Raw genomic sequence first — 12,988 nt, 5'->3', positions numbered from 1 at the left:
TCTCCTCCACTGCATAGGTCTCTGTCCCCAGCAAATCCCACCCACGGCCCATCTCTACCCAGTTCCAGACGTCTGTCCTCTCCCCTGCTGCGTGGGTGTCTCTGTCCCTCCCTCAGTGCCCCAGGCCTCTGTCTGTGTCCTTTATCCCCATAACCCAACACTGTGACAGGAGGGAGGGAGGAGGGGGGAAGAGGGAGCAGGAAGGGGCGGCAGAGGGGAGGAGGGGCTCTGCGTGCTCTGGGGCCCTGGAAGGAAGGTCGTGTGACGGGGTCCTCCTGAGCATGCTGGGCCCATGGTGGGGTGGGCATGGGGAGCACAGGGCAGTCCCCCCAAAACCTGTCCTCCCCGTCAGCCACAGGCACTGAGCACCCCGGAGAGGGCAGTGAGAACTGCTGGCTGCCCAGGGAGGGCGGGCGGGGGTGCTGCCCTTTGCAAGGACAGGAGCTTCTGGGTAGGGAGAAGGGCACGGGGTAGGGATGGGAGTTAAAGGGACCCCGGCTGCATCTATAGTCCAGGAGGCTGCCGCCTGGCCTGCACTCCAGGTCTCTGCCTCAGCCCCAGTGTCCCTGAAGGTAGCCTGTGCCATGGGACAGTGGCAGTGCCCTGGCCACCCAGCCTGGCTCTTGGAGCTGGGTGGTGCCCAGACTGGAGGAGGCCAGGGTGGCTGCCTCCTGACCACCATCTTACTGTTCCTACCATCCCGTCTCCTGGGTGGTGGTTGGTGCCTGTGGAGGGCAGGGCTGCCTCAGGAGCTGGCAGCTCTCAGTTCTGATTCCTGGACATGAAGAAACTTGGGGTAAGGCCCCCAGTTCTCAGAGAGACCCTTTGAGCTTCCGGCCTCGTCATCGGAGGAGCCCAGCATTGCCCTGGGTCATTCCACACCCTGCCCTTTGGGGGGGCCGGCCAGGGCCACGGCTGGGAGATGACGGTCCCATCTGCTAGAAGCTTCTGGAAGGATGGGCCGCCTGGTGGCAGGCGCTTCTGGGCCAGAGCTGGGTGGGAGGGAGGGCAGAAGCCAGGGGGCGTGTGCTGGACACAGAGGGTACCAGGTCCTCTCCGCTGCCTCCTGCTCTTCCCAGCACAGCTGTGCTTGGCACCCCTGCAATCGGGGCAGAGAGGAAGGGGTTAGGGGTCCCTGAGTCAGCTCAGGCAGCCCCGCCCCTCCTCACCTCCTCCATCGTCTTTCAATCAATATCAAGTGGACGGGAGACAAATTTGGGAGCAAAGAATCCCAAGCAGCCGTATAAATCACAGTAACGACCATTCAGATTAAATCAGTCGCTGTAATAGAATCAATTTAGCTGACGCCGCCGGTCTCCCGCGTTTAATCTCCGTCTCCAGCTGCTGGTGGGAGAGAGGCTGTTCAGCGACCCCTCCGATGACCCCTCCAGGCCTGGCCCACAGGCAGGGCTCTGCAGCCATCAGGGCTGGGAAGAAAGGCTGGGCCGTCCTGGGGAAGCTACAGGGGGATCAGGGCTCCAGGGCCCAGCCATTCCTGTTATCCTCTTTCTCCTTCTCCAGACAGAGTGGACTTGGACCAGGGGAGGCCCAGAAAGAGGCCTGCACCCAGGATGGTTCAAAAACCATGGGACAGATCCGGAGCCTTCCCCAGGGCCAGGATTCCAGGCTGAGCAGCCACACCCCGGGATTGTGCCACTGCTCTCCAGGCTGGGCAACAAGAACAAAACTACGTCTCAAAAAAAAAAAAAAAAGAAAGAAAGAAAAGAGAAAAGATATTGTTATTAAAATGAAGTCCCTTGAGACAAGAAGTTGCAAAATGTTAGTAAATTTAACTAGTGACTGTAAAACAAAGCCTAGTAAACAAACAAAACTGAAACTGGACAAGCCCTCCCAAGATGGGGGGGAGGACTCTGCGGGTGCCCCAAGGAGGTCACTGCCTGTCATGGCCTCGGGGGATCCGTGGGGTGAAAAGCTATAAACTTGGTTGGAAAAAAACCTGCAGATCTTACAGCATTTAAAAATATTAAAGGCTAGCTGGGTGCGGCAGTGGCACATGTCTGTGGTCCCAGCTACTTGGCAGGCTGAGGTGGGAGGATGGCTTGAGCCCAGGCTCCATTGCTACAACATTTTAAAAAGAAAATTAGCCGGACATGATGGCACATGCCTGTGGTCCCAGCTTCTCAGGAAGCTGAGGCAGGAGGATTGCTTGAAGTGGGGAGGCAGAGGTTGCAGTGAGCCGAGATCGTGTCACTGTACTCCAGCCTGGGTGACAAGAGCGAGACTCTGTCTCAAAAAAACAAAAAACAAAAAATAAAACAACAAAAAAAAAGAAATGAGATTAATGCATTTGAATACATTAAAATTTAACAATTCTGCACATGCTTCGATAGAACAAATGAAGTCAAAGGCAAGCCAAAGGCCAGCCACGTATCCAACGTATAATCGCAAAAAATATTGACCAGCCCAACAGGAAATGGGCAAAGAACTGGAACAGGTGTCTTGCAGGAAAATCAAATGGCCCAGAAACATATTCGAGATGTTCCACCTAACTTGTAATCAGGGAAATGCAAGCTAAAATAAGAAGATTCCACGTCACACTCAGCACCGTGGTGAAAACTCAACATCTCCCATTGGGATGTTGGCCGGTTGGTGAGATGGGGCATCTCACACCTGCTGTGCACAGCCTCCTTGGAAGGCATCAGGCAAAATCAAGTAAGTGGAAGACATCTGGGCCTACGATCCAGTGATTCCACCTGCAGGAATATCTTCTGGAGAAATTCTTCCACTGTGCAAAAGACGCTGCACCTGCAGCCTACTGTAGCTTTGCTCTTGGACGGGGAACATCCACTGGCTGGGGTCAGTGCACACCGCACAGAGTGACCTGAGGACAACCAAGTGAGGCAGAGTCAGCATGGGGGACAGCAAAGCCCACAGGAGCCGAAACGTCCCTCACAGAGGAGCTGAGCTCTGCGGGCCACATGTGCCAGCACTGAAACCTAAATCCATGACATCACTCAGGCATCGGGGCCCCCGTGAGCAGCGAGCCCCACGGGCTGGGGAAGGCGTCCACCTGGTGATAGAGCCCAGAGGCTCAGGAGGCCAGAGGGCTCAGACTCCATGAACCTGGGCGGGGAAGTGCATGGGGTTGGTTGGCCGTAATCTTCTCTCTTCCGTCCTCAATGTGTAAAATGTTTTTTTCTTTAAAAAATGTTCTTAATCCACATTAGTAAATTTCACTGTCCTGGGGACAGCAGAAGCAGGAGGTGGACACGTGGGCTTCCGTGTAGACTGGGAGGGGCTGCATGGACTCTGCCCGCCAATTAGGAAGCGTCGGTCCCAGGCCTGGGCCCACCTCCCCAAGCTCAGCCTGGGGCCAGCTCTGCCGGCTCCTGAAGGGCCTTGAGGCTGCTCTGATCCTGCTGTGGCTGTCACCACAGCCCGGTGCAGCCGCACCTGGGGCCCAGGGCAGCCGCACCTGGAGGGTGGCTCTGAGGCCAGATCTGTGTTGTTTATGGACACTTATGTGTCTGTGTGTGCTGTGCGTGCGTATTTGTGTGTGTGCACGTGCGCATATGTGCACACCTGTCAGCATGTGTGTGTATGTGCGCGTGTGGGGGTGTGTGTGCACGCAGCCTATTCAGCTGGTGTGGGGTGTCATCTTTTTTCTAGCTAAGATGAAGCTCTTCCCCATGGGGTGGGAATATGGGCACGCGGCTGATGCATGAAAGGCACCACGTGCTGCTCGCATTGCTGCTGTCTTAATGGGCTTTGCTGTGCGGCAGAGGAGGGCGGGCAGGTGGTAATGAAGGAGACTGATGACTCCGTGGCTAGAGTAACTGAATGGTCGTGAGTGTCTGGTCAGACTGGCAATGGGGGGCGTGCCCTGTGAGCCTATGATGAGGGGCTGCCTGGGTGGGCACCGGCTGGTGCTTTAGAGGGGACTGAGGGTGTGGCTAGGGCCACCACGTGTGAGTCCGGCTCACTCCTCTGTGACGCACGGGTGTGCAGGTGCGCCCACGTGTATGTATGTGTATGTGACACGCTGCACGCATGCTCGCTGATGCGGACTCACACACGCGCCCACGTGTCCCAGGGAGACTGAAGCAGGGCCCACAGGGGAATGAAGCTGGGATGGGCGCCACCAGAGAGGTCGCATCACACAGGGGTGGATGCAGAACGGGGGCAGCGGCTGGCCCAGGACGGTCAGGGCCTGGCTGGCAGAGCCTGGGGTCCTGTGCCCACCCTGTGCTCCTAAGGCCCTGGGCCAGCCTGGGAGCACCATGGATTCTGAAGATGTGCTGACTGGCCTGCAGGCACCAAGCTCCACCCATTCCAGCTCCGACAGGGCCCTGGGGAGCCCACTGGTCAGGGACTGCGGGCAAGAAGAAGACCCCTCTGCTGAGCCTGCAGCCTGTGTTTGGAGCTGGGCTAGGAACCTTCTGGAACGTGCCTTCCACCGGACAGAACCTTCCAGAATGTGCCTTCCACGGGACGGAAACTTCCGGAACATGCCTTCCACAGCATGGAAACTTCCGGAACGTGGCTTCCATGGGATGGAACCTTCCGGAACGTGCCTTCCATGGGACGGAACCTTCTGGAACGTGCCTTCCATGGGACCCTCTCATGCCCTTGCACAACTGCACCATTTTCCTGTGTCACCGAGGAGGACATGGGCTCCAAGCCGCCGAGTGACCTGTTGGGGGCAGGGCTGGCGCTGGCCGTCCCAGCTTAAGGACTTGCCACAGCTTAAGACCCATGGAAGGAAGGTACGGGGAGGTGCTGAGGGGATGAAGGGCAGAGCTGGGCCTTGGGGCAAGGCCAGTGGCAGCGCCGGGCTCCTGCACACAGCAGATGGCCCCAGGCAACCGGCCCGGCCCTGCCCTGCCCTGGAGACCCCTCCGCCTCCGAGTCCTCCACGTCCTTCCACCTGGATGCCGCCACAGCCCACCTGGGCCTGGCTTCACGCCCCCAGCTCTTGCCGGGTATGACAGGTGGGCATGGAGGGTGACTCAGCCCAGCCCAGGAAGGACCAGCCGCGTGGCAGGAAGACGGAGGGAGTGCCCGGAGCCAGCAGGGCGGCCACCGAAACCCCGCACTGACGCAGGGACCGAGGCACCCGGGGCCAGTTTCCGGGAGAGCCCCGCGATGGCCCCTCCATTCCTCTTAGGCTTCCCGCCCAGGGCGGGCTGGTGCGGGGACCGGGAACTGGTGTGACCCAAGACAGGTCACCCGCGTGTCCTCTCACATCCCATTCCACCAACACCAAGGTTCCTTCTGGAGGCTCCTGGGAGAATCCATTTTCCGCCTCTTCCGGCTTCGGGAGGCCTCTCCGTGGCTGGGGGGCCCCTCACGAAGCCAGCAGTGGCGGGCCAGTCCCCCTCACGCCCGCCTCCGCCACGGCCTCCCTCTTCCACTCAGCAGGACGGAGGTACCCTGTGCCCTCGCGGGTCACCCAGGGCAGCCTCCCTGTTGAGGGAGCTGATGCGCCGTCCACAGTCGCAGGTCCCCGCTGCTGTGTGAACTCACAGGTCCCAGGGTGAGGAAGCCGGGGTCTTCGGGAGAGGAAGCGGGGGTCTTCGGGGCGAGGAAGTGGGGGGTCTTTGGGTGAGGAAGCGGGGGGTCTTGGGGTGAGGAAGCGGGGGTCTTCGGGGCCGTCATTCTGCCACCCACAGATGGGAGCCTCCTCATGGGGCGTCCGGCCTCAGTGGCAGCTGGAGAGCCACAGGGGCTGTGGGGTGCCCAGCAGGGCGGGCTCAGTACTGCCCGCAGGACCACCCTGCCGTTAGGGTGACTCAGTGGCTCACAGCCTTCTCAGTTCAGTTCCTATCAGCTGACCGAGGCGGCCCCACCCCACCTGCCCTTGCCCTAGGAGCTGGGGATCTCCATCCAGCAAGACTGCGAACCAGGCCACCTCTGAGACCGGCTGCCACAGACCACATGCTGGCCCTGGCTGCCCGCTAAGGCCAGGGGACACCCTCCTTGAGACTCCCAGGGTGATGCTCAGCTCCTGAGGACCGAGCGGCCTCTGCATGGCGCTCCGTCCCCATCCCTCCGCCTCTCCAGATCTGCCTGGCTCAATGCACAATCATCCTGGGCCCTCCCAGCCTTACCTGGCCAAGCCGTGGCCTTGCCCACCTGTCTGGACCATTCCCTCCTGATTGGGTGCGATCTGCAGACAGCAGTGTAAGTACTGCATGGAGGAGCCGCGGCCCGACGCCCACAGCACGCGCCACGTCCGTAAGCTGCACCCAGTCCAGCCTGGTGGCTCCCCGTGTGAGCCTGAGCTTGCCGGCCAGAGGGGACGACCTTGGGCTTTGGCCCCAAGCTCGTGATTCACACCCTCGCCCTCAACTCGCCTGCCTCAGCGGCTCATGTGCAAAGCAGGCTGAGCGCGCTGCCTTCAGTGGGTGTGAGAACCCTGGGAAGGCACCTCAAGGGGTGTCAGAACCCGGCAGGTGCCTCCAGTGTGGGGTGAGCGTGCGCTGGGTATGTGGGGACCTGCGGCAGCGCCCTCCGCCCACCCTCAGAGGGGCTGGTGCTCAGGGGGTGCCTGTTGGACCCAGGACCCACCCCTTCCGTGCACCCGCCTGTGGGGACCTACGGGCTTCCTGCTCAGAGAGAGGCAGATGAGCCCCACGTTGCTACCGCGGTCGTCCATCCCGTGCTCTTGTCTGTGCCGGCAGCTGGCAGGGGACGCTGCGGCCATCGTGCGTGATGGATCATGAGGCGCAGTCACGGATGTTTATCCTCCAGTGACCTCGTCTCTCTTGTGGCTGCTGAGGAGATGCACATGGGGCGTGATCATTCGTATTGATCAATTTGCTGCTCATTTGCCACGTCGTCAATGTTTTCACACAGGGTCCACTTTACTCTTCCAGGCAGGAAAGCGGCTGCACCGACCTGCAGCCAGGAAGGAGGGGACAGAATCGACTCCCAGGGGGCCTGGGGGGAGCGGGAGTCTGCTCTGGCTCAGGAAGGCTCCAGAAGGGCCACCAAGAGCACCCGCAACAGTGCACAAGGACCTTGTGATGAGAGCTACCTGAGCGAGTCCCAACCTGATCAGACGCACCTTGTAGGGGGAGCCGGGGCCCCATTGCAGCTGCCTCGGGGAAGCAGTGACCACAGGCCCGGCTGAACCTGATGGTGATGGGGAAGGGAGGGACTGGTGTGCACACAGGTGTCCATGTGCCTGTATGTATGCAGGTGTGTGTGTGACACACACATACATGTGATACATGCAGGCGTGTGTGAGACACACATACCTGTGGTGTATGCAGCTGTGTGTGAGACACATACATGTGATATATGCAGGTGTGTGAGACACACGATAGATGCAGGCGTGTGAGGCATATATGTGTATGCAGGCGTGTGAGACACATACAAGTGATATATGCAGATGTGTGTGACATACATGTGGTGTATGCAGGCATGTGTGAGATATACATGTGATATATGCAGGCGTGTGTGAGACATACATACCTGTGGTGTATGCAGGTGTGTGAGATACACATACATGTGACATATGCAGGCGTGAGACATACATCCCTGTGGTGTATGCAGGCGTGTGAGACACACATACATGTGACATATGCAGGCGTGAGACATACATCCCTGTGGTGTATGCAGGCGTGTGAGATACACATACATGTGACATATGCAGGTGTGTGAGATACACATGCATGTGACATATGCAGGCGTGTGAGACACACATACATGTGACATATGCAGGCGTGAGACATACATCCCTGTGGTGTATGCAGGTGTGTGAGACACACATACATGTGACATATGCAGGCGTGAGACATACATCCCTGTGGTGTATGCAGGCGTGTGAGATACACATACATGTGACATATGCAGGTGTGTGAGATACACATGCATGTGACATATGCAGGCGTGAGACACACATACATGTGACATATGCAGGCGTGAGACATACATCCCTATGGTGTATGCAGGCGTGTGAGACATACATGTGACACATGCAGGCGTGTGACATACATACCTGTGGTGTATGCAGGCGTGTGAGATACACATACATGTGACATATGCAGGCGTGTGAGATACACATACATGTGACATATGCAGGCGTTGAGACATACATCCCTGTGGTGTATGCAGGCGTGTGAGATACACATACATGTGACATATGCAGGCATGTGACATACATACCTGTGGTCCACACCTGTCTGCACACGCCTCCTGTTACTGATGGTTAACTCAGTGGCCGGCGCACTCACCACCTTCTCACCGTGGCCGGCAACAAGCTGCTGTTCTGCACCAGGACCTCCTCTCAGCCTCCCAGCAAAGGAGGCCAGCAGCTCTGACACGAGGGTCCGGGAGCTGTGGCTCCTCCAGGTTAGTGGTGCCCACAGCGCTTGCCACACTGCCCACTGCCTCACTCCGTGCTGTGCCTGGTGCTGCGTGGGTCCTGAGGCTCCTGCTCCTGACCCTGGTGCCGCTGGGACAGAGTCCAGGTGGGAGGGCAGTGTGTGGTGTGTGTGTGGCCAGTCCCCAGGGACAGGACGCCCGAGGGAACAAAGCCCCCACTCCTTGGTCAGGGCTAGAAGGGCCCCGAGAGAGCAACAGCTGCAGTTCACAGAGTAGGGAAACTGAGGCAGAGCAGGCTCAGGTCTTCTGTGTTGGGCCTGGACACCTGGGAGGAAAGCAGCCCCAAGGGCCACTGTTGGGTGGGAACGTGGGACCAGCTTGGCACTCCTGAGCTGCCTCAGGCCTGGCCTGTCTAGGCCTCAGTGGACCGGCCAGCCTAATGCCTGGGCTGCTGGCCTGGGCCCTATCTGTTAAATGAATGGAGGAGGCAGGAGCTGGGTCCATGGTCTCCCTGCCAGGGAAGCCGCAGGTGGAGGGAAGGCAGAGGGCGGCAGGGGCTTCACCCTGGCCCCTGATGAGGGAGGGGCAGAAAGAATGGGGCGGCAGCTGCCACAGGCTGTGTGTGGGACTTTGCTGGCAGCAGCAGGCATGGTGCCACGGCTTTGGGGACCAGCTGGTCACCAGGAGTCCCACCATCCCCTGGTGCCTGAGAGAAGCTGGGCCATCCGCCTGGGAGCAGCTCCTGGCAGCACCCCTGTGTCTGGCTGGGGTCAGAGCTGGTGACTTTCCAGATTCAAGCCAGCCTTCCTAGGACGTCAAAAGCACCAGGCATGTAGAGGGGCTTCTGACCCAGCTGGTGGCAGCCTGCTCCCAGGGCACCTGCTCCTGGGTCTAACTTTTGTGGCATGGGGCCGCCCAGCAAGGGGCAGGGTGTGTGGGGTGGGCGCTGCCAGCCACGTGGGACTGTGGTATCTTCATGGAGCTCAGTCACGGTGAGTTCGCAAACAGCACCCCCTCGGCCTGTGTCTCCAGAGGCCAGGTCAGCACCAGAGGCCAAGATGGGGAATAAACTGGGCTTTAATGGGGAGGGAGGACAGGATGAGTTCCCTCCAGGACGGGCTTGTTCTCGGCTGGTGGAGCAGAGGGGAACCAGGGGCCTGGCTGGGCACTGGCGGACTGTGTGCACGAAGGCCGACCAGCCTGGCACAGGGACCAGCTGGAGAGTCACTCGTCACTTTAGAACACGGCATTCAACCGCATGTCCTTGGAGCACCGTATTCTGGTCAACGGGCTGGTCAACGAGCTCCAGGCTTTCTGTAGTTTGTGATCAACGAGCTCCAGGCTCTCTGCAGTTTCTGGTCAATGAGCTCCAGGCTTTCTGTAGTTTGTAGTATTGTCAGCAGAAAGTTACACTCATTATTTTGAAAGCATGATATACTGATGTATACTATCGGATAAAGCAAATGATTATGTAAGCTTTTTAGGAATCAAAAGTTTCAGGATTAAAGGAGAGAGATGCAAATGTAAAATTAGTGGAATTAAGTAAAAATTTTGCTATGTTAAATTTGACCTTTTCCCAACAGAAGGCATTTCCTTAGCTACTAGCAAGGCCTAGACACAAACGTCTGGACTGTAGTCTCTGACTGCCGTTCCCTTGGGTCCAGGCCTCTGGCGGGAGGGCGGGGCCCCTTCCTCTGACTGTTCCCCGGGTCAGGCCATGGGGATGCACAAGGCCACACCGTGAGGCAGGAGTTCGGGTGGGGCAGGGCCGTGGACTGGGGCACCCACCCGTCCTGGAAAACAGGGCTGGGACGCTGCTCTGTGGCCTCAGACAAGCTTGGTGGGCGACATGCTTAAGTGAGCAGGGGCCCCAGGCCACGTCCAACTGTCCGCGAGGCATGTGAGCCTGAGATGGGGCTGGCCTCCTGCCCGGCACACTCGTTTCTGGCCACTCTTTCAGACGTGCATTCCGGGGGCAGAATGTTCTGGGTAAGTTCAGGCCAGACACTGCTGGGCGATGACTGTTACTTCCCCAGGCTGTGGGGAGGAGACAGCCTATTCTTCTGAAAATTGTCCAGAAACTTCTGGATTCTGCATGTGGCCCCTGTGCATCTGAATTGGCCCCGCTAAGTAAATGCAACGTGGGTGCACCCAACATTCACAACACACCTTCCTGAGGTTTCTGCATCGGCCACGCCTGTGGGCTCCGGAGCTGGGTCTGGGGAAAAGCTGGTGAGCCACAGACATGAAATGGGGGCCATGGGGCAGGTGGGGGTCTGGGTGGAGACGGTGATGGGAGAGAGGGTTCACCAGCTGAGGGGCTGGTGTGGAGATGACCTGGAAGGTCCCTGCGGTGGGGGGTGAGGCAGGGTCACGGCAGAGCAGCTCCGGGGCCGTGCGTCCACGCACTTTCTGTGACACATGCTGATGGACACACAGTAGTGTGCAGGGTGGCAGGTGTCCCCACAGCGGGAGCTGCTCTCCTCCAAGAGCAGCACCAGGAAATGCCCGGAACCCATGGGACAGGGCTGGTTCTGGGAGGCTTGTGAACCCTCAGCTCCTCCCAGGAGGGCCCCCTGGGTGGCTGCCCAGACCTCCTAAGTGGGCCAGGAGACACTGGCTCTGGGTGAGGCACAGGCACGTGCAGACGGCATGGGACAGGGGCTTGTTTCCTCCAGTGGAGTCTTTATTTGTTTTTTGCGGGACACCTCTGGGACCTGCCCTGGAGAGCCTGGCAACTGCAGGGCACTGTGGGGTGGGAGGTGCCTCAGCACGTGGGGCCAGGGGCTGGCTGCACCGCGCTGCACAGATGAGGTTGGCGGTGACCACACAGAGGTGACACCAGGGACGGTCTCCTTGAGCTGCAACAACTGGCCCGAGGCTGGGGACACCACATGGTGATTTCATCCCAAACAGTTCTTGATTCTACGTGACCTGATTTGGGGGGTTCAGGTTTAAGGGAGGCCAGGTCTTGGATGGGCCCCCGTGGTTCTCGGTGTGAAGGGGACGTCTGCTGCTCCCCACCAGAACTGCAGTCCCAGTCTGCCGGGTCATGAGGGGTGGAAGTGCCTGATGAGCGCCTTCTTGTCAATCTTGCCCATCTGGTTCCGCGGGATCTCCTCCACCAGCACCAGCTCCGAGGGCACCGCGTACGGGGCCAGGACATCTCTGCAGAGACAAGCACAGCCTGAGATGCGCTGCCCTGACAGTGCCCAGTGGGAGGAACTCAGGCGCCCAGCAGTACGGACAGGTGCCCCTGGGACCCTGCAGCCTTGCCAGGCGCCTCGGCCATCCTGAGGCCAGGCAGGTGCACCGGGCGACCGCAGCTGTCTCTGCCCTAGCAGCCCAGGGGTGGTGACTGCAGGAGGTGCCCGGCATGGTGTTATCACTGGTACCACAGAAGCCATGGTGCGTGCAGGCCTTGGGCGAGGGCACACCTGAGGATAGGCCTGCACAGAGTGGCCTGCAGGGCAGAGGGGCCCCCACACCGGGCCAGGCCTTCCAAGTCCCCGCACTGGAGCTGGAAGGCCCCATGTCACTCTGTGGCCCGTTCCTCTTCCAGAGGAGGCGTGCGGAAGGGGCTGGGGAGTGGGTGGGCAGGTGGGGCAGGGGCAGTCTGCCCCGTATGGGGTATTTGAGATGGGAGTAAATGCCGCACAGTCCTGCAGACACAAGCCTATGTGGCAAGAGGCCTCACAGAGCCCTGCACGGCAGGGACGGCCCCTAAGGTTTGACACCTCCACTCAGGGTCCCCCTTCCTCATGGGCGAGAACTCGGTGGGTGGTGCCAGGGCGGTGGGCGGTGCTGACACGGGTGGGTGGGGCCAGGGCAGTGCCAATGCAGGCGGGCGGGGCCGAGGGCAGTGGGCAGGGACGAGGCGCTGGGATCTGAAACTGAGACTGCAGTGGTGCTCGGTGCTCCTCCATTCACCATTAAAGAAGGGAGGAAAGAAATGAAATTAACCCCCCAAAGGGAGGATGGTTGTGCCGCCCACCAGTGATGCCCTGAAGGCAGCGGCTGTGGCCCAGGCGCAGGAGGGGCTGGTCCAGGGCGTCCAGGCTGCACTGAGCCGTGTCAGAAACGAACTTGATGGAGATTGTTCAGGTTACTGTTCCGCGGAAAAGTCCAGAAACCAAGTGTTGTGGTTTCTTGACGCTTTTTGTGGAGAAAGTGTCGCCTGCTGTCCAGACGCAGCCAGAGACCCAGCACAGGCCCCCTGCCCACCTGCCCCTGCCCGTAGGCCTCTCGCGGCAGAGGTGGGAGTCGGCCCAGCCCAGTCTCCCGCTCTCCAGGGGCAGCTGGCTTCGACCTCCGTGTCGCTCTCAACCTCGACCTCCACATTTCCAAATCGCATTTTTCTTTTTTTCTCTTTTCTTTCTAGGACAGGATCTCACTGTTGCCTGGGCCGGAGTGCAGGGGTGCAGTCATGGCTCACTGAAGCCTCGACTTCCTGGGCTCAAGGGATCCTCCCGAAGTGCTACAGGCATGTGTCACCTTACCTGGTTCCAATGTTCCTATCAAATTTATTTTGGCACGTATATATTTTATAGTTGTATAAAACTATGACAGGCATTTAAATGGAGATGTAATTTACACCCAGCTGTCCTATGTACAGTGTGGTGAGGGATGTGTAGAATTTTTTTTCTTTTGAGACAGAGGCTTGCCCTGTCGCCCAGGCTGGATTGCAGTGGTGCAG

At 59.2% G+C, this 12,988-nt stretch overlaps 2 protein-coding genes across 7 annotated transcripts in view; both read right to left on the bottom strand.

The window, feature by feature from the left end:
• Positions 1 to 5,264: 5,264 nt before the first annotated feature.
• LOC129394074 (putative uncharacterized protein encoded by LINC00304) lies at positions 5,265 to 9,353 on the bottom strand. Its single transcript, XM_055099151.2, has 3 exons — positions 8,134 to 9,353; positions 6,072 to 6,737; positions 5,265 to 5,737 (listed from the first exon to the last, which is right to left on the bottom strand). The coding sequence occupies exons 2-3, from the start codon at positions 6,155 to 6,157 to the stop codon at positions 5,410 to 5,412; spliced, it is 414 nt and encodes a 137-aa protein (XP_054955126.1). The 5' UTR covers positions 6,158 to 6,737; positions 8,134 to 9,353; the 3' UTR covers positions 5,265 to 5,409.
• A 463-nt stretch (positions 9,354 to 9,816) lies between these two features.
• Positions 9,817 to 12,988, bottom strand: part of ACSF3 (acyl-CoA synthetase family member 3) — a 66,369-nt gene continuing 63,197 nt past the window's right edge. For 5 of the 6 annotated variants that reach the window (XM_034940920.3, XM_034940918.3, XM_034940921.3 and 2 more), the window contains one exon: positions 9,817 to 11,460. In XM_034940920.3, coding sequence (XP_034796811.2) covers positions 11,343 to 11,460 — 118 coding nt within the window. In that variant the 3' untranslated portion in view covers positions 9,817 to 11,342. The remainder of the gene's footprint in view (positions 11,461 to 12,988) is intronic. The other variant, XR_010110382.1, reaches the window with a different exon arrangement.

Source organism: Pan paniscus, chromosome 18 (assembly GCF_029289425.2).
Source record: "Pan paniscus chromosome 18, NHGRI_mPanPan1-v2.0_pri, whole genome shotgun sequence".
Lineage (NCBI taxonomy): Eukaryota > Metazoa > Chordata > Mammalia > Primates > Hominidae > Pan > Pan paniscus.
Note: the sequence above shows the minus strand (reverse complement) of the source record. Positions and strands in the feature narration are given on the sequence as shown.

Excerpts from the sequence above, each read along its gene's own strand:
- LOC129394074 (XM_055099151.2), bottom strand. The coding sequence starts at position 6,157 with ATGCAGTACTTACACTGCTGTCTGCAGATCGCACCCAATCAGGAGGGA. Across the intron at positions 5,738-6,071 it reads CAAGGCCACGGCTTGGCCAG|GGTGGTCCTGCGGGCAGTAC; the intron begins GTAAGGCTGGGA and ends CCCTAACGGCAG.